Source organism: Lepisosteus platostomus, chromosome 13, assembly GCF_059453375.1.
Source record: "Lepisosteus platostomus isolate fLepPlt1 chromosome 13, fLepPlt1.hap1, whole genome shotgun sequence".
Taxonomy (NCBI): Eukaryota; Metazoa; Chordata; class Actinopteri; order Semionotiformes; family Lepisosteidae; genus Lepisosteus; species Lepisosteus platostomus.
Window position 1 is genome coordinate 2,278,413 of NC_142623.1, and position 21,344 is coordinate 2,299,756.

At 43.2% G+C, this 21,344-nt stretch overlaps 3 protein-coding genes across 7 annotated transcripts; all 3 read left to right on the top strand.

Moving 5' to 3' along the window:
- Positions 1-3,135: 3,135 nt before the first annotated feature.
- Positions 3,136-7,907, top strand: gjb9b (gap junction protein beta 9b). Of its 4 annotated transcripts, none has more exons than XM_088602486.1 (3): positions 3,170-3,285; positions 4,487-4,559; positions 5,875-7,907. In XM_088602486.1, exons 2-3 carry the CDS (start codon positions 4,513-4,515, stop codon positions 6,707-6,709), a joined length of 882 nt encoding a protein of 293 aa, XP_088458612.1. In that variant the 5' UTR covers positions 3,170-3,285; positions 4,487-4,512; the 3' UTR covers positions 6,710-7,907. The 4 variants fall into 4 exon arrangements, with proteins under 4 accessions (XP_088458615.1, XP_088458612.1, XP_088458613.1 ...); XM_088602487.1 differs by lacking the exon at positions 4,487-4,559 and adding an exon at positions 5,370-5,418 and having other exon boundaries at positions 3,171-3,285; XM_088602488.1 differs by lacking the exon at positions 3,170-3,285 and adding an exon at positions 5,370-5,418 and having other exon boundaries at positions 4,545-4,559.
- Positions 7,908-10,384: 2,477 nt separating this feature from the next.
- Positions 10,385-16,628, top strand: pef1 (penta-EF-hand domain containing 1). The gene is made up of 5 exons (XM_088602490.1): positions 10,385-10,469; positions 11,352-11,736; positions 12,898-13,053; positions 13,528-13,671; positions 14,301-16,628. The coding sequence occupies exons 1-5, from the start codon at positions 10,449-10,451 to the stop codon at positions 14,528-14,530; spliced, it is 936 nt and encodes a 311-aa protein (XP_088458616.1). The 5' UTR covers positions 10,385-10,448; the 3' UTR covers positions 14,531-16,628.
- A 1,071-nt stretch (positions 16,629-17,699) lies between these two features.
- Positions 17,700-21,141, top strand: smim12 (small integral membrane protein 12). 2 transcript variants are annotated; one of them, XM_088602495.1, is made up of 2 exons: positions 17,700-17,990; positions 19,704-21,141. In XM_088602495.1, the coding sequence occupies exon 2, from the start codon at positions 19,712-19,714 to the stop codon at positions 19,985-19,987; it is 276 nt and encodes a 91-aa protein (XP_088458621.1). In that variant the 5' UTR covers positions 17,700-17,990; positions 19,704-19,711; the 3' UTR covers positions 19,988-21,141. The 2 variants fall into 2 exon arrangements, with proteins under 2 accessions (XP_088458621.1, XP_088458622.1); XM_088602496.1 differs by lacking the exon at positions 17,700-17,990 and adding an exon at positions 18,064-18,088.
- The last annotated feature ends 203 nt before the right edge of the window (positions 21,142-21,344 follow it).

Consider the following 21,344-nt stretch of genomic DNA (forward strand, 5'->3'; position numbering starts at 1 on the left):
CCACCTTGGTGTTTCCTCCCACTGATCCCCCTCTCCATAAAAAGCACATCCATCAAAGTTTTACAGATTAAATGATCTTGCAGAACCAGCCACAGTACAGTTGTGTTTGTATTTCTGTATCTAAAAGATGACTTATAGGTACAGTAGGAGCCTGAAAAAGCTTCTGAATATGGGAATGAAAGGAAAAGAAAGAAAAAGACAAATCATACATACTACACAGCTATGACTATGCAATGGAAACGTTTCAATACTACAGTGGAGTAATGAGTTGCAATTAAGAATACATTCTGGTTATTAGAAACTACGAAGTGTCTATTAACTGGCACTGATAGCCTAGTAGAAGCAGACTTTTGAAGATAAGAGTGGCTTTTTGTCTTGGATTGTTATATCACTCAGCAACCTTTGTCATAGATCTTGTTAAGACTTTCTTTTGTTTGAAAAACAGCACTGAACATGACGGCAACCCGAGGCTCTCTTCACAGGAGCAGTTTAACTGGAATTGAGCCCGTATCAATAATTCCAGAGGCTGCTGGCTATGTGAGTCATCACACAATCACCTCACTGTTGAATCTCCTGTCTGCTGAATCTCTCTCCCAGAGCAGGGGGCTGGCCCAGGTCTGGAGTGGAGGCTCAGTGCACTGGGGCTCAGGTCTGGAGTAGAGGGTCTGTGCACTGTGGCCCAAGTCTGGAGTAGAGGGTCTGTGCACTGTGGCTCAGGTCTTTGAGCTGCCGGGTGGCTTGGAGAGGAGGAAGGTGTCAGCTCTGACATTGTCAGCAGCCCAGAGAGGAAAGACTTGCTAGTGCAAGGGAAAGCCCATACCTGTCACAGACAGAGAAGTGGCAGAGACAGTGCTCTACCGCACCATGCCTGGCAGGGGATAGATCCTTCTCACAGAGAGCACCAGGCAGGGCTCAGTTCCTGCAGCCTTTTATTTAGAGTTAGCAATATGAACATATCAGTAATAATGATGACTTCCCTGGATTGCCAGTTACATATGGTGCTAAAAATGCAACTGAATTACAATTTTTGATTTTCTTTAAAAGAGCCCTTGCTTTCATAAAAATGTAAGCCTTATAAAGCTCTGAAATCAAAAGTGCCTTTGGAAAATACATTTAAAACTGAGAACAGGAGGCACTGCTTTAAACAAAAGGTTGCAGGAGTCTGGAACAAGTGGCGCGGCCACGTTATTGGAGTCGATACTCCGACTCCTTTCGAGAAACTCCTAGATAAGATTCTCAGATCAATTAGCTACTACAAATTTAATTGAGCTAGCTGGGCCAAAGGGCCTCCTCTTGTGTATAACCTCTCTAAAGTCCATTTGAAGAAATCGTCAACAGAGAGCACATCATCGCTGTACAGTTTAATTAACCCTTTCATTCCTGGTGCCACTGTGGGCTAGTGCTCCGCGTCACCTAAGTGAAACAGCTCCCTCTGCCTTGAAATCTGACCTATAGGTGCTTTGCGTTTCACAGAAGGGCTTGTGTTACAAAAACTAGGAGTGGAAGCAATTCAATCCACATCTGAAGAAACAAAAGCCGAAGGCAGGTTGGAACGAGAACACAAGGGCGTGGCTTTTATTGTGCAAAGTTCATTGCTTGTGTGCGACGGCTTATCTCAGTGCTGTGCTCTGTACTAAGCGCACAGCGCTGTCAAATTTTGTGCTTCCCTCCATCTGCTAATCCAGAGGTGTGAGGGGTTCATAAATAGCACAGGGATTGTACATTCACTGCCTCACAGATATCCTGAAGCAAACTATAGACTGAGAAGCACTTTAAAACACACAGAAAGCTCTGCTCACACAACACACTTACTTGGCATGTATTTTTGGCTATGTCACTGACAACAGTGCATATCTGTTTGACATTGCCCAACATAAAATCCCTTGATTGAAATTCTACACTTTTATACATCCTATTATTGTGTTTGTTTTTCAATTCTCCTACAGTACGTGAAAATGATGTGTCAGCATAAACACGTAAGTTTTCTCATAGGTAGCTTTTACAGCCTTGGTGTTTCTCATTTCATATTTATAGCTTAAAACGGGAAACACTTTGTTGAAGAAGCTCCCTTTTTCCCTTCAAATTCAGCAGAACTGCATGGCATGTTGATGGAGAGCCAGTTTCTGTATGATTGCCTCCAGCATTCTTTCTGTTTTCATATCCCCTTTCATTTAAAAACTGTCTTCTCTCAGCATCTGACAAAAAATCCAGAAACAATGGTACAATAGAAGCCACAGGAGGCCACAGGTACACAACTACAAACACAGCGAAGCAGGCAAAATGGCCAAACAGTCAGAAATCCACACGGCTTTCACTTTTTTGGTTGGACATTTTGTGTCCCTTGTAATGACAGACAATGGGAGGAAGTTAGTGGGCATCATGTTCTTTTTTCGTCCAATTGTCATTGTCATGGAAATATGTTCTCTAGTTTACATCCAATGGAGTTTATAACAGAAGTCTGAGAGAAAGGTTAGATCCTAATCTTGCACATTTCCTCTCGCCTCCATTAATTAATCTCACACCCAGGACTTCCCTTCACATTTCTCTCTCCCACCCCCACCCCCAATCTATCTGCACCCTGGCTCAATCCTTACAGCACTGGGGGGTTGGGATCTTATCCTCAAAGCTGGGCTGCCTCTCCCTCAGGCAAGCAAGTCACACCAAATATTATACACAAATTCATCCCTGTATCAGATTCATTACGACCTAACCAGCCTAATGAAATGAAGAAGACATGCAATGATATACAGTATATATATCTATCAATTTTTCCCGTCACACCAATTTGAACCAAACATGACATACTGATTTACAACCTGTTATGTTTTAGAATTTCAAGTAATGTCATTCTAATCTGTAAAGAAAAAATATAAGGGGGCTTTATTTAGCTGTTGAGTGAATTAAGTCAAAGCAAAATTGAAATAAACAGTAAGAAAGATGACGAAACTGAGATACCGTGTTTGAAAACATTCTGTCAGAGTTTTTAAGGGCTTGTTGGCACTTTCCTCATGAGCCCTGTAACTAAGGGAACATACCTCTGCACGTCAGCCTCACTCATGAGAGCGCCATGCACCTCGGGCTATTGAAAGCTTGTCTGCTAGTCCGTTGAGAACGAAACGCAGCAGCTCACACCTGAGCTGCTAGTCACCTGGTGGTTTTCCCAAATCCCGCCCCCATGAGCAGACTTCCACTCTGGTTTGTCAGCTTTCTGGGTGAGCTGTGAGCACTTTCAGCTGCTGCGTTTATCTCCTGGATCCTTCTCAGATGTTCCTCACGCGAAACACGGTAAGGGATATTTTTAATAAGAAATTCAAGGCAATATTATCTTAGAAGTAAGTATACAAATCAAACACAAACTGACAATGCTGAGACATTGTTTCAGTTTGAAATTCACTCAGGAAAGTCCCCGAGAAGCGTGCCTTACCTAAGTTTGCTCAAGGCTGGGATTGCTTGTAGTGATCAATTTTGGTGGTCAGACGATGTGTGAGACTGAGGGACATGAGGGGCTCGTTTTCACTTGAGTACAGTAATTAAGTAAGGAAGGATGAAGGGGATGCTGCATACAACACATTTTAAGCTACTCTTTTATTGTTTATTTTATGTTATGCAGATAACATGTAAAATTCAATAATTTCAGAGCAGAAGACAATTTAAAACTGACTAGCTAGCACATCAATAAGTGAATTAGCAGCTAAATCAAGTCACTGAGAGCTCATCCAGGACAAAACCAAGAAGGGCCGGAGTCACTGCATGACCTGTACACTGACATCTTAGACACAATCAGGAGTCACATTATAGGTATATGTCAATCATCAACACTTTACACAGAGCCTCTTCTAGTGTTTTCTATTCTTATAATAACTCTGACTCAATTGATTTCTGCCTAATGTGGGTGAGAAGAAGCTCAGTCTGTTGTTTAGCCATCTTTAGCTCACAATGATCAGGAACTTCAAAAGTATGATCACAGTGATTAGGGCAAACCAAGCCTGAGCAGCTACTGTGCTGGGTGTAGCAGCTCCCCCACCACATTTACCAGGCAAATGTAGTTGGGTCAGGTGTTCCTCATCATCTGTTCCTATCTATACATCCAGAAAGCTAAAAGGCTGGATTGATTAAGCTCCAAATAACATTTCAATACAAGATTAACTGTTGCTAGAAAGGTAGAAATGAATTATGTTTTTCTAGATAAAGAAAGAAAAATGCTTGCAGAAATCTTAAAAGTCTAAGATTTCTGCCTGGTCTTGTACGTATATATTTATTATTATTAGGATTATTATTAACTTGTTTTTATATTAGAGTTCCTGCAAAGCAGCTGCGCTTTTCATTGTGCTGTGCTTGTTTTACCTGAGCTGATTCTGAAAGAATAAATATTGTTCACTTTACTTTAAGAAAAACAACATCAGTTTCAAAGCTTGCTTTTGCAACCTCACTGTCACTCTGTGCCTGTCCGTTTCACATTGTCTTCATTGGAACCCACTGCTGCAAGGAGCTCCCCTCTGACACCAGGGCCACATGTTGACAGCTTGCCCGGGTTCGAGAGAGGAGGAGAACTGTGGGGGGTAAAGTCGATAGTTTCTCCCTCATTTTTTTTTTCCTTATTTAAAGGTGACTGGAATTATGACTCATTCTGCTGATAGCAACAAAGTATAAAATAGGGACTAAAATTACCTTAGAAAGTTCAACATGGTGGTGCTTTACATAAGGACTGCGGGCAAATTCCTATGTCATGGACTGAAATAACCCAAAGAGCTGTGCAACTACTGCCACTGATCCTCAGTCATCTAGCAGCTTCCTCTCAGTCATGTTCTGTCAGGGCTGCACAATACTTCCTCATAGCTGGACTCACCTCCCTAAGTCTCTATAAATCCCACTATTCCCCCTCTGCTGGGCAACTTTCACATGGCCCCTGTACCTGGATACACACTCGGCACTCTTCCTCCTCCAGTCTAGGTCAATTGCTTTGTAAAACTGGTGTTCCTTTAAATACATTTATTTATGTACTGTATACTAGAAAATCTGCTCATTCGTTTGCACAGTAAGCACTGTATATTCATCACACAGTGCAGCTGTTGGTAGAATTTCTGCATTCCTGAAATGCTTTTTTTAAAAGGCACATATTATTGTAGTTTGTCATAGCTTAAACACAATGGATGGAATTCATCGTTGTTTTCTTACTCTGAACTATATGTGTATATATAGATTTTTATTATATCACTATAAAAATATATGACGTTAAGAAAGTCTAATGAAAAATACATCTGCAAGTGTTCATCTAGTTAATCTGAAACTCGGATGTGATCATGGACACCATGGTCTGCACTGAGAGGATTAAATAGCACCACTTACAGTAACACAGAGATTGGTTACAGGTTTATGCTTCGCAGAGGTGACTGCAAGATACAGTATATGGATATATATGTGTGTATGTTTTCACTTTCATACTCATAATCCTTTATGACATAATAATTTATTCTCTTGATCCTGGGAAATGTCTTTTAAAGCAATAATTATTGCAGATGCCCCCCACTGCAGGTCAGAGTTCAGACCCTGGGACTTTCACCAGGTCCATTGATGAGATATTTAAGCACTTTATTCAAAACTGATTAATCTTCAAAATAATATAACTATGCAAAATCATTGCTCATGTAAATACTACAGTGTGCACTCACACCATATTTAGTACTGTATTGTTATTAATTTCTTGAAGCTTTCTTCTAAATCGGAAAACTTTGTTGGTGCCATCTGATAGTAGTTATCTGTAGGCCTGGAACAATGTCCATCCACCTCTCTTTTATCAAGAAAAGACAGAGCTGGGTAGATGGACGGCTCCCATTGCTATAGCAAGAGCACTAATGCTAGTTTTGATTTGGACAGGAGGTGGACAAAGCCTGAACCAGCAGATGCAACCATGAACTGGTCGTCGCTGGAGGGACTGCTGAGCGGGGTCAACCAGTACTCCACGGCATTCGGGCGCGTCTGGCTGTCCATGGTCTTCGTGTTCCGGGTGCTGGTGTTTGTGGTGGCAGCGCAGCGCGTGTGGGGCGACGACAGCAAGGACTTCGACTGCAACACGCGCCAGCCCGGCTGCGCCAACGTCTGCTACGACAGCATCTTCCCCATCTCCCACATCCGCCTGTGGGCCCTGCAGCTCATCTTCGTCACCTGCCCCTCGCTGATGGTGGTGATGCACGTGGCGTACCGCGAGGAGAAAAACAAGAAGTACGCCGCCAGGCAGACAGGTCCAAACCCCTACTCCAACCCGGGGAAGAAGCAGGGCGGGCTGTGGTGGACCTACCTCATCAGCCTGATCTTCAAGGCTGGAATCGACTCTGCTTTCCTCTACATCCTCTACTACATCTACGATGGCTACGACATGCCCCGCCTGTCCAAGTGCAGCCTCGATCCCTGCCCCAACACCGTGGACTGCTTCATCTCCCGCCCCACCGAGAAGAAGATCTTCACCATCTTCATGGTGGTCACCTCTGCCATCTGCGTCTTCATGTGCATCTGCGAGATTGTCTACCTACTCGGCAAGCGCTGGCAGAAGTTCCTGATCAAGTCCTACATGAAGGATAGGCAACGGTCCACAGGGGGCCAAACTGCCATCACCCACCCAAGCAGCCAGTGCCTCCTGCTGGGCCCAGTGGAAAAACCTGGCACGCAGAACACAAGCAACAGAAAAGCAGAGGTGGAGGCTGCCACAAGCTAAAATAACATAAACCAAAACCAGCACACCTGCGAGGCTGACAGAGATCGGCCACTGCACTCACATTCCAACAGCATCCGTGACTGCTAAAACAGAAACTCCATTTCAGGGTGGAACTTCCCTGGACAGAAAAGGGAAGTGATACACAAAGACCTGCCATATACTGCAGTAAATCAAAGACACACCAAGGCCCTTCTTGTTTTTATAACCATGAAATATGGAGCCTTCAACAGGACCTAGCAAATTAAAAAGGCCACTTATTCTAGACAAACAAACTTCATGTCAGATATACAGTATACAGATAGATCTAATAGTCATATAATTCTTCAGTGAACAAATGTATAGAGTTAAGGGAATGAAAGTCCAGTTTCCCAGCACAGACAAAAGGCATATATGAAATCAGTGCCCATAAACTGTGCCACAGGAATTTTTAATATGGCACAAGTTCAAGACTTGATACCCCTCATCGGGCAATGAATACGTACATGTAGACTCTTTCTATCTCTATCTTTTCATATACTGTACTTTTTCAAAGTTGTAGACACTTTCTTATTTTGTTGAATTTAGGAACAGTGTGATGAAAATGTCAACACAAGCAGGGAAACCCTCTGCCCCCCCAGCATCACTGTGTTCAGTCAGAGAATACAAAGACATTCAGCACTTTTAAAGATTGAGAAACTGCCAGAAAACTCTTCTTGAAACTGAAGTTTTATGTTTTTGGGGACTTCAGCTACTGTGATGAAGCCAGAAAATCATTGACTCTATAACATGACAAAAGCAGTAACTTATGTGTACAGAACTTTGGAATGGGCAGTTAAGTTATTCCCATGTAAAAACTGTTATCTGTACCTGTTTTTTTATATGTAATATGCTAGCTGTTCTGCTACAATGAAGCAATAAGTGTGCAAAAACGTTATTTGCTGCTGGGAGCTGAAAAACCTCATCTGAATGCATGGGGTGTGAATAATTTGGTTATAATTCCAAACGTAGGCTTAAGTGATCAGACACCGCTTATTTTATTTTTCTTTTGCCTGACCTGAATTGTCTCTCCTAGATTTGCTACTTTCAGCTTAAACTCAGGAACACATTTTGCACTAGAACAAAATACTTAGAAGAACATCCAGATAATCTTTGAGAATGATAATTTTTGTATTCATTATATTTTTATATTTATATGTGATTAAATGTTAAATACACTTGATATATTTCCTACTGGGTTCATACAGTATTTAAATGTATAAGCTGTTCCAGTTTGCTGGGACAACAGCATCATCACTCTGTGGACACCTCCAGTTGGAATGGAATAGGCGAGGGGTGTCCAGCCCTGGTCCTGTTAAGACACAGTCCAGCAGGCTTAATAGTTGATGTATAAGTGATCCATTTCTATGCACCTGGCACAATTGTGGTTTGACTACTGCCACAAGTGATTTAATTCTGCTGCTTAGATCTTCTCTAAAACTGGAAACCCAACTCCCTGTAGCTGTCAGGCACTGGAGTTGGCTATTTCTGATTTAACCAATCGATTAACTTGAATAAAACGATCGAAAGGCTCGTGTGCCCCAGTCCATTACAAACTGTGGACTCCAGCATGAGGGCTGGACACGCCCGCAAGAGTCTGTGCACATCGTGTCCAGTTTATCTCGGGAGGAGGGTACGGTGCTTGTTATTTGTTGACTTTCATTTCTGGGTTCTTGACAGAAGATGCGATTTGCATTCGTCTCCTCGGCTTGCTTTGCTGTGAGAGGAATGCCTTTTATCCCACGCCTTCCCGCCCACACGTTTGCGGTCCGCTCAGGTGCGGTCGTCTCTGGTTCCAGGAAAGGCACTAAATACTTGTGAGGGTTTGATCATGTATAATTCTGAAACTACGTTGTCTTCTCATGCCGTCTTCGAAGAATTGTGTCTCCGGGAGGTGTAATGGAAACACGTCTGATCTCGTGTCTCCGAACCGGTGGGGCTCGAATTTCTTTCCTCTCCTCTAATTCACCTTCCAGCGCGTCTTTCACATGCAATTGACGAATGATGTAAAAAAACAACTGTGGATACTTCTTAGAACCTTGACACATTGCCCCCTGATGCTCAGCGCCACAAGTTACACTTCTCTCCCTTCGGCTGCAAAAAGAGACACAGGAGTACCGTAATATTGACTGGTCCTGTCAATTCATATCTTAACGAAGCCTTTAGCGGCAGTGCATCGCCAACACTTCTACATGCACTACAGGACCTGCAGAGAGACTCCTACTATCGTGATGCTTCTGTCATGCCTCAGTTGCACAACGCAGAAGCTATTTGCTAACGCAAAGACAAGCTGAGGGCTTTTAAAGGTACACATCTCCCATTTGCTTTATGAGCTATTACGACATTTTTTTAAAAAAAAGTGCTGTTTAATCTTTTACACAAAAACAAAACAAAGACGGACTAGTTACGTGACGACATCATGCGAGTCGGTAAGTCGGTTTGATGCAGTGTACAGTATATTGTACTTCGATAATGAACAATGGATACTGCGCTGGCACAAACACATGGAGGAATGCTGTTGAAACTGCGTGATGTAGTTTCCAGATCCTGTGATAAACCGGTGACGCACACTACGGTAAAGGGGCAGCTAACGCAGGTAACTTTTGTGCTGCTAAAACGTTGGTACAGTAGGTAAGACCTGTTTGCTCCCGGCTCACTGTCCCGCTAACAATATGCGTTTGCGTTTGGAACAATCTTGCTAGGGCTTCCCAACATCCGAACCAGCCCTACTCCTGCTCCTGCTCCTGCCAGTGAGGGGCGCCAGATAGCAGCTGGGGTGTCTCAGCTGGTGGAGAAACTACTCTGCTGCTTCTGCCCGTGGGAGGGGGCGGCAGAGGTTGAGAGTCTATCTGTATGTAGGTGATGGAGAGGAGGGAGGTGCGAGTTTGGGTGGAAGAAGATCATATTTGTATTGTCCCCTGAGGGAATTTGTTTATGGACACTCAGCACTCCTGTACATTTAAATATAATTCAAACCAAAAAAAAAAGAAGAAAAGAAAAACATTGCACATTATTCTATTACAAAAAAGAAAAACATTGCACATCACTCTGTTGCATTATTTTGTATAACACATAACAACATGTATCATTTATAACACATCACAAGGAAGGCAAATGATGACGTTATTCCTGAGTGCACTTTCCATGATCCAAAACAAATGATGACACGTGAGTCGGAAGCTTTTCACTTTTCTGTGTCACTTTCTTAAGATCATGGTCTGGCTCCATGAATGATCTGAATCTCTTGTTTTTATTCTATCATTAGTTGAGTGACATAAAATATAAGTGGGGTTTCCATATCAATTCCATTAATGCCAATGTGTTCCTTGTTGTCTTTTTACAACAGCACGTTAAAAAACAAGTTTTCAAAAAGCTTCAAACATTTCTCGTTGCACAGAGGACAGCAGTAAGTGCAAGAACAAAAACTTAAACCAGCAACAAACATAAAAAAACATCACAGCGAATGACTCACTCTCCAAATTTCCAAAAGCACAAAATTAGCATCTCTGATGATCAGACAGTACGAATCACAGCCGAATTACTAACTGTATGCCCGCCCCTTACTAAACCTTACAGCCAATTGCAAAGTGCTCCTTCTTTTCTTCCAATCACAGAAGGATATAGGGCTTGGTTGAATTGACTGACATCTCGTTTGGCCATTTGGCATTTGGGAGGCGGGTCTTTATAAATAGTGTGACTGCGTCATGGTGACAGTTTTCCTGAAATGAGTTTTCGTTACGGGCAGGTAAGGTCTGAGCTTCCGGGTTGAGAGAGATTTTGATTTATTTTTGGAGTCGTAACACTATTTTTGTGTTTATACTGTATAGTTATGTAATATTGTCACCAAAGGAGTATGGATTGTAGCCTTCAGGGTGATATAAGTAATGTCAGGTTGGGGGCTGATGCATTCTTTCTCCTGGCGTTTTCAGCATCAAAGTCGTTACTTTGGATAGAAAATATAAGTTAAACAACTCGTACAAAGCACAAATAACAGATTTCCTTGCATTTGCTGTTCTTTGAAGTCCTTCCTTGGTCTCTGTGATTAATATTATGTTAGGCTTTTGTTTTTACTCTGGTCTTTATAGGATATCCTCCGTCACCGCAAATACGTGACTTCTAGGCAGTCCTGAACATCAGCTCGTCCTTTTCAGCACAGTAACTATGTTACTGGGTTACTGTGTTGCTGTCTGCCCTCGCTGTTACTGTAGTTCACTGTAGTAACTCCACGTTGCTTCCTGAATCCCGTTTTACGTTTTGGGTGGCGCAACAGTCTCTCCAACCCGAGCTGCTGCTTCTGATGTACATTATTTTGCTGCGTTTGGGTGGCAGTGCGTCGCCTGTCCCTTCCCGGAATGTGCTGGTACCAGTAGGAGTCAGGTCCACTCAGTTGTTAGGTGCGCATGGTCTAAAGTCAGCGTTTGATGCGAACAGAGTGGATGGCCATGACGCCCGAACCAGCAGTATGTGTCTGCCGTACCGTCTCTGGCTGTGATCAGCGCACATAGCTCCGGCTTTTACCTGCGGGGTCTTGAGGGAGCTGCTCATTCACTGTTACAACCGCTCTCACTAATCCAGCCGCTCACCCGCGGTATATTTTAATTATTTCTTGCATTTTCTTGGTGCCCAGGGTTATCAGGGACCAACAGGAGGGGGTTATTTCCCAGGAGGGCAGCCCCCCCCAGGGGACCCATACAGAGGAGGGGCTCCCCCCGGAGGTCCTGGGGGTCACTACGGGGGAACAGCACCCCCCTCTGGACCAGGGAGCCAGTATGGGGGGTCTGCACCCCCACCTGGTGGACATTACCCTGGGGGTCCCACACCCAGAGCCCCCTATGGGTCATATGGTCCAGGTCCTGGGGGACAGTACGGAGGAGGAGGGGGAGCTGCCCCTGGGGCGACCTACGGAGGGGGAGCACCACCAGGCGGAGGACAATTTGGAGGTGCCCCTGGCACGCCTTATGGGGGATATGGGCAACACCATGGCGGACCTTATGGGCAGCAGGCACCTGCAGGTGAGCTTTTCAGTTAGTGTGTAATTCCTTTGTGCACAAGTTCAGTACTTACAGTATGTGTACCCTACATGCTTTAAGGCACGGTAAATACAGTGCACAAAATACAGTGAATCCCAGTTCATAAAATCGCAAACCATTTACTATTCTAATTACTTTCTCACTTTCACTCACTTATCTCACCTTAGCAAGACGGTGAGACTGTCTCTGGCTAATATACTGTAGGTCAGTACAGGGCTGAATTCCAGCACCTTGCCTGACATGAAGCCCCGTCACACAGTGGCCCCTAAGACTCGCGCCGTCTAACGGCTGCTCTCCGCTGCCGGTGATCTGAGCCACATCCAGGATTTTGGCTGCCGCTGCTCGTACAAAGAGCCTGCCTGCAGTTCGCTGACACTCGGGGACTGATGACTGCGGTAATGCAGAACAAACCTCAGGGGCCTTATCGGACGAGCTTGTGCCTGGCAGATGGATTGTATTACAGAGCAGCTCTACAGGGCAAGCCCTCTGAGTCATGCCTGCTCTTACAACTGCTGGTGTTATGACAGGACTCACGAATCACTTTTTACAGTGTATTGAGAGAGAGGCTTGTTTGGGGAAGGAATGGAAGGCCGCATGCAGCTTACAGAGAGTGACAGCTCTGCAAACACCACATTTTTCTTTTGTTTCGTGAACAATCTACGCCCCAAAGCTCAATAAAACAAGCAATTGGAAACTGGAGCTCATTACTGAAGTGCATAAGTGCCTCATCTTCTCTTTTTAAATGCCCTTCCAAATAGTTTCCTCTCCGGTCCTCTGGGTCGTGTTTCACAGTTCATTCTGATGAAAGTCTGCTGGGTTGACGTTGTCAGTACCGTTGAGGATTTTCAGTACATGGATCAGGTCCAGTTGTAATCGTCTCTGCTCAGTTCCTTCAGCCTGTCAGTGACAGCGCAGGCAGTCAGCAGTGGTGTTAACTGGCATTGTTGAGCTTCCAGCTTTAGTTTGTAACTGAGTGTTTCACTTTCCTCCTTTTTCCTTCTGTCATTAAACAGAATTGGAAATCCCTTATGGGTTAGACTAACCAGTACACGAAAATGTGCTGCCCAAGATAACTTTTTTCTTCTTTTGTCTATACAGTATGTATTGGACTGTTTCTACAGATTCTCTCTTTCTGTCTCTCAGGCAACATTCCTCCAGGAGTGGACCCTGAGGCTTTCCAGTGGTTCCAGTCTGTGGACACAGACCACAATGGCTCCATCACTTTGAAGGAGCTCAAGCAGGCACTGGTTAACTCCAACTGGTCGGCCTTCAACGATGAGACCTGCCTCATGATGATCAGTAAGTCTGATTACTCAATGCTGCCTAAATTATCTTTTTATTTCTTTACTTAATCTGACCCCACAGATCTAGTTGCACCAGTTTTTAAATGCTTCCCATCCTTCCTTACCGTCTCAGACTGTTCTGCATATACCTACGTTTTTTGTAATTCAGAGCTATTTGATCCAAAGATCTCATCCAGCCATTTCTCGAAAGACGCCAGGCTCCAAAACCATAGTTTGGTAGTGGTTTGATGTTTACAGTATAATCATTAGGCAAATCGATCAACTCAATCTCTCCAGGAATAACCATATCACCCGTGGCTATTTTCATGTCTGCAAGACCAAAGTTGTATAATAAATATTGCTGCTGTTTAATTATTTCATTCTGATCGCCCGTAAAGATGCAGCACTTTTTTCATCTGTAATCTCCACATGGCAGAAGCAAGAAGCATGCCTGTTCTGATGGTGGGGTGTACGGTTCTGTCTCTTCTAGACATGTTTGACAAGACCAAGACGGGGAAGATTGACGTCTTCGGCTTCTCCGCCCTGTGGACGTTCATGCAGCAGTGGAGGGCTCTGTTCCAGCAGTTTGACCGCGATCGCTCTGGAAGCATCAACACCAATGAGCTGCACCAGGGTAAGAGGGGTGAGGAGTGTCGGGGGTCATTTTCCCACAATAGTTGTGCACCCCCCCCCATATTAATATGAGCCTTCTTCAGAGCAGAGGCATCAGACGCTGCATGCTGCACAGGATTGAGATGTTGGATGTTTGTGTCAGCTCCTGTGTTGCTTATTGCTTTGTTGCAATCTATCTTGAAGTCAGTGCTGCCCTTAGTGCACCAGAGATTGAAACAAAGCTTTCTTTGCAGAGCAGTTTGATCTATTGCAGGTGTGTTACGAGTTAAGGGCTCTTTTGCTTTTGAATAAGCAGCATGTGCTGGATATTTATTTATTTTTCAGTTGATTTCACCTTGACCTATGTAAAGGGAGTTCAAGTTATATTTAATACACACATTTCCATTCTTATTTGCCAGTACAATTGTCACAAGAGCCTTTAGCTTGTAAAACCTGGAGTGGGTCAAATCAGCATGCAGTGGGAGTCTTATGTCCATAACCGCACGTGACCACAACTCCAAAGTTTGCTTATTTTTGCCTCTCAACATCTACGCAATCCCACCTCTCCTGTCTCTTTTACTTCCCCAGAGACCAGATATGTGCGGTATGAACGAAATCATTTCTTTATTTTTTGCCGTGATTATTTTCCAGCCTTGTGCCAGATGGGGTACAACCTCAGCCCGCAGTTTGCGCAGAGCCTGGTGTCTCGATACGGGGGCAGGGAAGCCCAGGGCGCCATCCAGCTGGACCGCTTCATCCAGGTGTGCACGCAGCTGCAGAGCATGACGCAGGCGTTCCGGGAGAAGGACACGGCCATGACGGGCAATGTGCGCTTGAGCTATGAGGACTTCCTCTCCAGCACCATCGTCAGGCTGATGTGAGCACCCGGCTGCCCCGCCCTCAGACCCTCACACACAGGAGGGACGGGACCAGAGGGGGACCCAACCCCCCCGCTCTTCGGCAGCGGGCTGGCCGCATGCAGCCGTGCTTCTGCTGCCTGGGGTTCAGATGCCCATGTGCTTGGGGAAGACATTGCTAGCCGAGCTCAGAGTCCTTACGCGCTTTGAGATTGGGCACTCAGGCAACACCTGCTCCCTGTTGTGTCATGTTAGAAAACTGTGGCAAGAGTTCTGCCTCTTTCTTTAAATATGATACCGGTAGAGCTTAAAAAAAACCTTTTCAAGCTTGTTTGACCTAAACCATGGGTGTCAGTCTCATTTCCTGGACGGTTTAGTGTCCTCTGGTTGGTGTTCCAACCTTATACAGTCAGTTATACAGTTCACCTAATTATATTCTTTCTTAGACATATATAGGTTGTTTCTTAAAGCCTTTCATGATTGATGGCTCAAGACATTAATTTCATTAAAAGTACCAATACCTGTAAAACACTGTAGTGTTAGGTTAGAAGTAACTGAATGCAAAAGTAACAGTTGGAACACAAACCAGAAGACACTAGATTCTACAGGTAGTAGGTTTGACACCCCTGCCCTAAACCTTTCAGTTTTAACAGTATAATGATGGAAGATGTCCACACTTGCTTTTTTGCAGGAAGTTATCAACACCCATGTGCTTTTTGATACGTGGGTTTTAACATGGGAATGAATCCTGAGACCCAAATCTCTACAATTATGGCCCAAAGATTTACTTAAGTTATGCAACATAAAGTAGATGGCAAAATCTTATTAAAAAGCATATGTTTATAATGTCTTTTTGTACCATTTAAGTTTACATTTGAATTAATATTTTAATTGGAGAAACTGGCAAATGCCATGTAGATGAGTGTAGATGAATTCTATATCTCCCTTTATTATTGCATGCAAGTGGAGTGCTTCGTCCACCCACATTTCTTAGTTAGACTAAAACGTGCTGAACTAACCACGAGGAATGTCCGATTGTAATGTCCACATTTATGATAGAGGGCACGAGGAAGACTGAAAGTCGAGATTTGAGGTGGAATATGAAAAAGACAAGGAGTATGAAACAAAACCATTTACACTGAAATTACGGTAACAAGTGAAAATGTTCATATTTAATATATTTTCAGTTGTACTACATCATTAATTTAAGACTTTTCAATACCTGGCCCTGACCAGCTACTATCACATTACTTGGAAAAGTATAAAATCTCTTAGACGTTTTCTAAAACAAAACTTAAATTCACACTTACAATGACCAAACATGCATTATAGATAAATGTACCATACAATTTTACTGTCACTGTATGTGTATAGGTTAAATGTTTACAAAATGTAGTCTGTGATGTTTGCCAAAATTAAGAAAATCACTAATATAAAACCTAAATTGTTTTAGTGCCTCATAATTCAATTACTCCGTGTGTATTTGGCTTGTGTACTGATTTGTAAAACTCGGTAATGGTGATTTTAAAAAATTTTGTAAAGGAATTTTCAAAAGGAAAACATTTTATCATATACATCTAAAATGACTTAACAATGAGGAAAGACTCTGGATTATATGCATTGTTGTCATAGCTTTAATACTGCTAACTCGACTGCCTGACCCAGTTTCAGCATGTTATTTTTAACTGAATACTTAAACTGTAGAGCTGATTTTGATATTTTTTTACTCCGTTGATCGACTTTCATTAGGTTGGATCTAATAGTCAGAAAAAAAGGATAGGTTTTTGATTATTCCATTTTCAAATACTGTGAAAGCATTGACGTGCCTGTTGCTTTCAGCTGGGAGTTTTGTCAAGCAGGGTAGCCTGGAACGACAGTCACATTTTTTCTGGTGCCGGTCGAGCCAGTTTCTCAGTTTGTTTTGGTGACTTCACATAATTATTTTGAGCACTTCAGCTGTAAAATATAGATCCCTGATTTAAATGAGAAAGTATACAGACAGAGGAAATGAACCTGATCAAGCATGAGGATTGTTTTCTATAAAATACTCAAAATCTCTTCTTGTAAAATGATGTGCCATAATGTATATGCATTTATCAAATAAAGCTTTTTTTAAGATAAATTGCTGAAAGTCTCTTCTGAATTATTCATAGCATGTTCTTTTCTGTTGGAGAGTAACTGAATATCTCTGCCATCTGTTGGATTATGGCAGAAAGACTCTAAATCAGAATCACCCTTAAAAAGGTAAGATTATTCGCCTGAAGCAGGGTTCGTCGTTCACCCTGGGGAAGTCTGTTGTGTTTAGCAACAAATCACTTGCATTAAATGTTTTCTGTTGTGCTGACCCACAGTGCCTCGGTGTATCCACAAATCAATATTACGGATCTGATGTGTAGAATCGTAAACTTATATTCAATACAAACAATACAATTCAATTTTTTACCTTTCCTGGAGCAGTGTTGACACCTAATAGGATGTGTATAAGGAAAAAAATATACTAAAGATACCTCTCTCTTAGTTAAAAAAAAAAATGAGATAGGCCAAAGTACTGTTTTTCTTTTAGTGTCTTGTATGTTGTTTGTAGCAGTGTGCTGTTGTTTTTTACACTACATTCATTGACCAAAGACCAGTACAGGACGCTCTGTATCAGGCAGTTTGATATCTGGTGGGTCATGATTTCTCCTTTGACACTGTTGCTTTCTTTCCATGTTCTGACACCATTGGATCTCACAGCACTGGGTTCCTTCCCAGATTTCGCAGTCTGTCACAGACCGTCACCTCCCCGGAGCTGACATTGATGTTTTTGACATGAAAAGCAATGTAAATACATTCATATATTTGAAGTAGGTAAACTGACGGTGCTGAAAATTGGCTATTTTCACATGTTTTGTATGGTTTTTGTTTTTTGCTGTATGTCTCGATTCAAGTATAAATTTTGATTAACAAATGAGACCTTTGCAATTCTGTAAACAGGAGGACTATTGGCTCACCGGTTACATATGGCAATAAAGTTCAAGTTCAAGTTCAGAGGGCTCTTCTCTGCTGCCTGCAGAAAACCTCATGACGTTGTAAAACGTCCACAGAAAATCAGCCAATCAGAACGAGAGGCCTCTAGTGCGGTTGCGGCCAGTTACTGCGGGCGGTATCTGGTTGCGGCCAGTTACTGCGGCGGTATCAATGGTGCTCGGCCGGAGGAAGTGCATCAGATTAATTTAACAAATAAATATTAGAAACTTATTTAGGTCCTCCGAAATAGCGCCAAAATGTAAGATGTGTGTTTTTTTTTTGTAAAGAACGATTTCTAGGCGGAAAAAGTAGGTTAAAATGATCACTACCAGCCTTCCAATAGTGTGTGAGCCGGAATTACACGAAACATCCCGGAAATCGCCGAACCCGTTGAGACTCATGGGAGCGGTTTTTTCTTCTAATGAGGTTGTGTCACACAAACCAAGGCTGTGTTAGCTGCACGTTTAAGGGAACAGAGGTGAGTAGTTGTCACTGACATTGCGGGCAGTATTACGGATGAAATAAAGTCCCAAACTTTCGTTGACTGTTGTTTAAACGTCTGTTAACAAAAACTAGGTAATTCGATTTCACGTGAGACGGGTTGTTCATCACGGCGTGTTATATAACAACTTTAAGTTCAGTGCGGGTTTTGTATCGTCAGACAAGACGTTAAATGAAAATATATATATATATGTTTTTACGACTCTCACTAGGGAGCCTAATTGTACGATTATCACCATGTTTAGCCTCCAAAAAACAAATATTACCCTTTAAAGCACAGTTGTTGTCTGAAGCATCCTTCACTTGCAATAGTACATATTGTACGTATTAAAATTAGAAAACGTCTCCACCTCAGCGTGTTGTGAGCTTTTTTTGTATCCTCATCGCAATCAGGCACTGAAACAGCTGTTATCGGAATTGTACAGGCGCTGTATGAGTTGTGTGTTTAGGCCCATGACCAGCTGCTAGGCCAGACGTACCATAATTTCTCCTTAGTTTCGTGATCTACCGTAAATATTTCAATGCTGGAAGAGTTGATTGCAATTATTGTTTTTAATGTGTTGAATATCAGTGAATATCAGAGGCTAGAATGGAGGAATTAGCTCCTTATGACTAACTTTAGAAAAAGGTTAAAATTCCATTTTTAATAAAATGTTTAATACACACGTGCTGTGAGCCGGTTGGTTGTGGCAGCCTTGATGATGAATGGTGATTTATGGTTCAGTACTACTGTCAGTGGAGCCACTTTTTCACAATTTTAGGAGGTTTCTCAATTCTACCCCTATTTCCACCTTCTGATTCTTATCATTTTCAATGGTAACAGTAACATAGTAAAGCATTAATGAGGCTTTATATTGTTGGTAGGAAGAACATGTTCCTTCACAGTTCTACTAATGAACTTATTTGCTGTCTTCAATGTCCTGCTAAACAGAATACCCGTAAACCTAGAGCTCTGAAACGCATTTTGTGGTTCTTGACAGAACTTATTTCGAAAAAAAGCTTCATGGTGAACAATTTCTCATGCTTGCAGAACCAGAAAAAAATTAAGTACAGATACTATGAATTCATCTATTACTACAATACGTGAATCCCCTGTTAAGGTCGCTCATTGGCAGCAGCTCTCCTGCACAGACACTGTTTCAGTTCAAATGTCAGATACTCATGATTATGGTTTCATTATGATAGGTTGTTAAACAACAATTCAAGTGAATTATAATTATCCGTCTGATAGGTGATAAATTGACTACGGAGCCCGGGTCTAGTTATTTAAAGCTGTGTAAGTGCATTACTATGGTGAGATCCCTAACATGAACACAGTAATACATTCACCCCTGCTTTAACGGCATGAAGATCAAAACGTTAAGGGTGCTTGTCCACACAGCAGCAGTGGAGATATGCCCTCTGATGTCAAGCACACCATCTGAGAGAAGTGACTTTAGGGCTCCTAGTGCCACATCTGCCCTGGCACGTGTTGTCAAAGAGGGAGTGATAATAAACAGCATCCCGAGGCAAAGATCTCATTTATCTCACATAAAGTCCCTGTTTTTTGGCAGAAGCGCTGTATACATTTGTCAAAAGTGAGTAAGTCAGATCCGCTGATAGACGTAGCCGGGAATGTTGGTCAGTCGAATGGAAGCAGAACTAAGAATCGCTACTGAAAGCCCTGTTGTTGTTGTTTCCCTCCCTGGAGCCGTGACCATGTGGCCTGTACTGTGGGCAGCCATGCGGACCTACGCCCCGTACGTCACCTTCCCGGTGGCCTTCGTGGTGGGGGCGGTGGGATATCACCTGGAGTGGTTTATCCGTGGCACTCCGCCCCCCCCGCCGGAGGAGAAGAGCATCCTGGAGCAGCGCGAGGACCGCAAGCTGGAAGAGCTGAGGGGCCGGGACGTCACGCAGGTCACCAGCCTGAAGGAGAGGCAGGAGTTTACCCCCAGGGCTGTGCTCAACCGCAACCGCCCCGAGAAGAGCTAGACGCGCAGCCCAGGGGCTGGCCTGAACTCTGTGGAAGGCAGACTGTGGATTATCGCCCATTCCAGCGCTGCACTGCTTCGGAAATACCTTCTCCATTACAGCACCATCTCTGATTATGAAATGATGAATCTGTCGAGAGACTTTATATTTGAACATTGAAAATGTGACATATGTGCTTAACTACAAATCTGGGATAATTACAGATGCTCCTTGCAGGGTATCCATTTTATTAGTACCTTCTTTTTAAGGTTACACTTGCTTCTTCAAAACCGCTGTGGACTCAGAGATTGGTGCCAGGGGCATGATCACACTTTTTGCCAGTAGCTTCATGAGCGTATGATTTAGTTCCTGCGGCGGTAGGGTTTACATCCCTGCAAGGCTTCAGGAACTGTAGAGCTGGACCCCTAGTTACAACTGCCCTCCCCTTTCCACAGGTCAGACCTAATCAGAACAGACAACAGGGGTACCAGGGGGGCGCAGGAAAGGACTTGAAGCTGGAGAAAGAAATTCTTTGTCCGGAGTCAGAACACTGGCCAGCTTTTTTGAACGTCTCTTAAATAGAATTTAGGAGGTAAACGGAGGTTTTAAAAGTCTGGGGGCTAAAAATTGACAAACACTTATTTGTGCTTGTAGTCTGTTGTCCCTCTGGCCTGTTGGTTGCACATCATCAAACCCCGAACGTGATGCACATTTCCCCTTGTTTTGGGATGTCACCCCTGACGTGTCCTGTAATCTCCTGCATTCAGGCAGTTCTCCAGATTGTCTGGCTTTAAGAAATGTCAATGCCAGTGATTTTAGTCTAGCAATAAAATCCAAACCAAATCTCCTAATCCTTCTAGGAGTTGGTCTGTTTGCGCGTTTTGCTCAAATTTTGGAAAGTCTGTTGAGTGCACTGACGTGGTGAGTCTCTGGTGCTGCAGGACTTCGCTTGCCTTTTGTGTGAGCATGTGCTGAGACAGGTTGACAGTATGAAGTCCACTTCAGTTCCAAAGATGTTGAAGTGTTTTCACGTGAGAGAAACATCAGCTGATGTATCGTATTTTAATTTTCTGTTGTAATTTTTGTGGGTTTCAAGTGTGCTTTTGTGGAAATTCACAGCCCCTTACAGAGAATTGGAGCTTCTTTGAAATATTATTAAATCTTTTAAAAACGCACAGCTATTGAGATTGTTTTTTATAACCCGGGGAGTCACCAGTGCCATGGCTAGGTAGTCTGTTCCATTAAGATACTAATTTCAAAACATTAAAAAGGTCTGCATTAAAAGTGAATCCGGTCCCAGCCCACCACTATTAGGCAGTGTAAACAGGAAGAGACACTGAGAGTTGACTGTCCTCGTTCGAGAGCTCCCTAGGGAAAG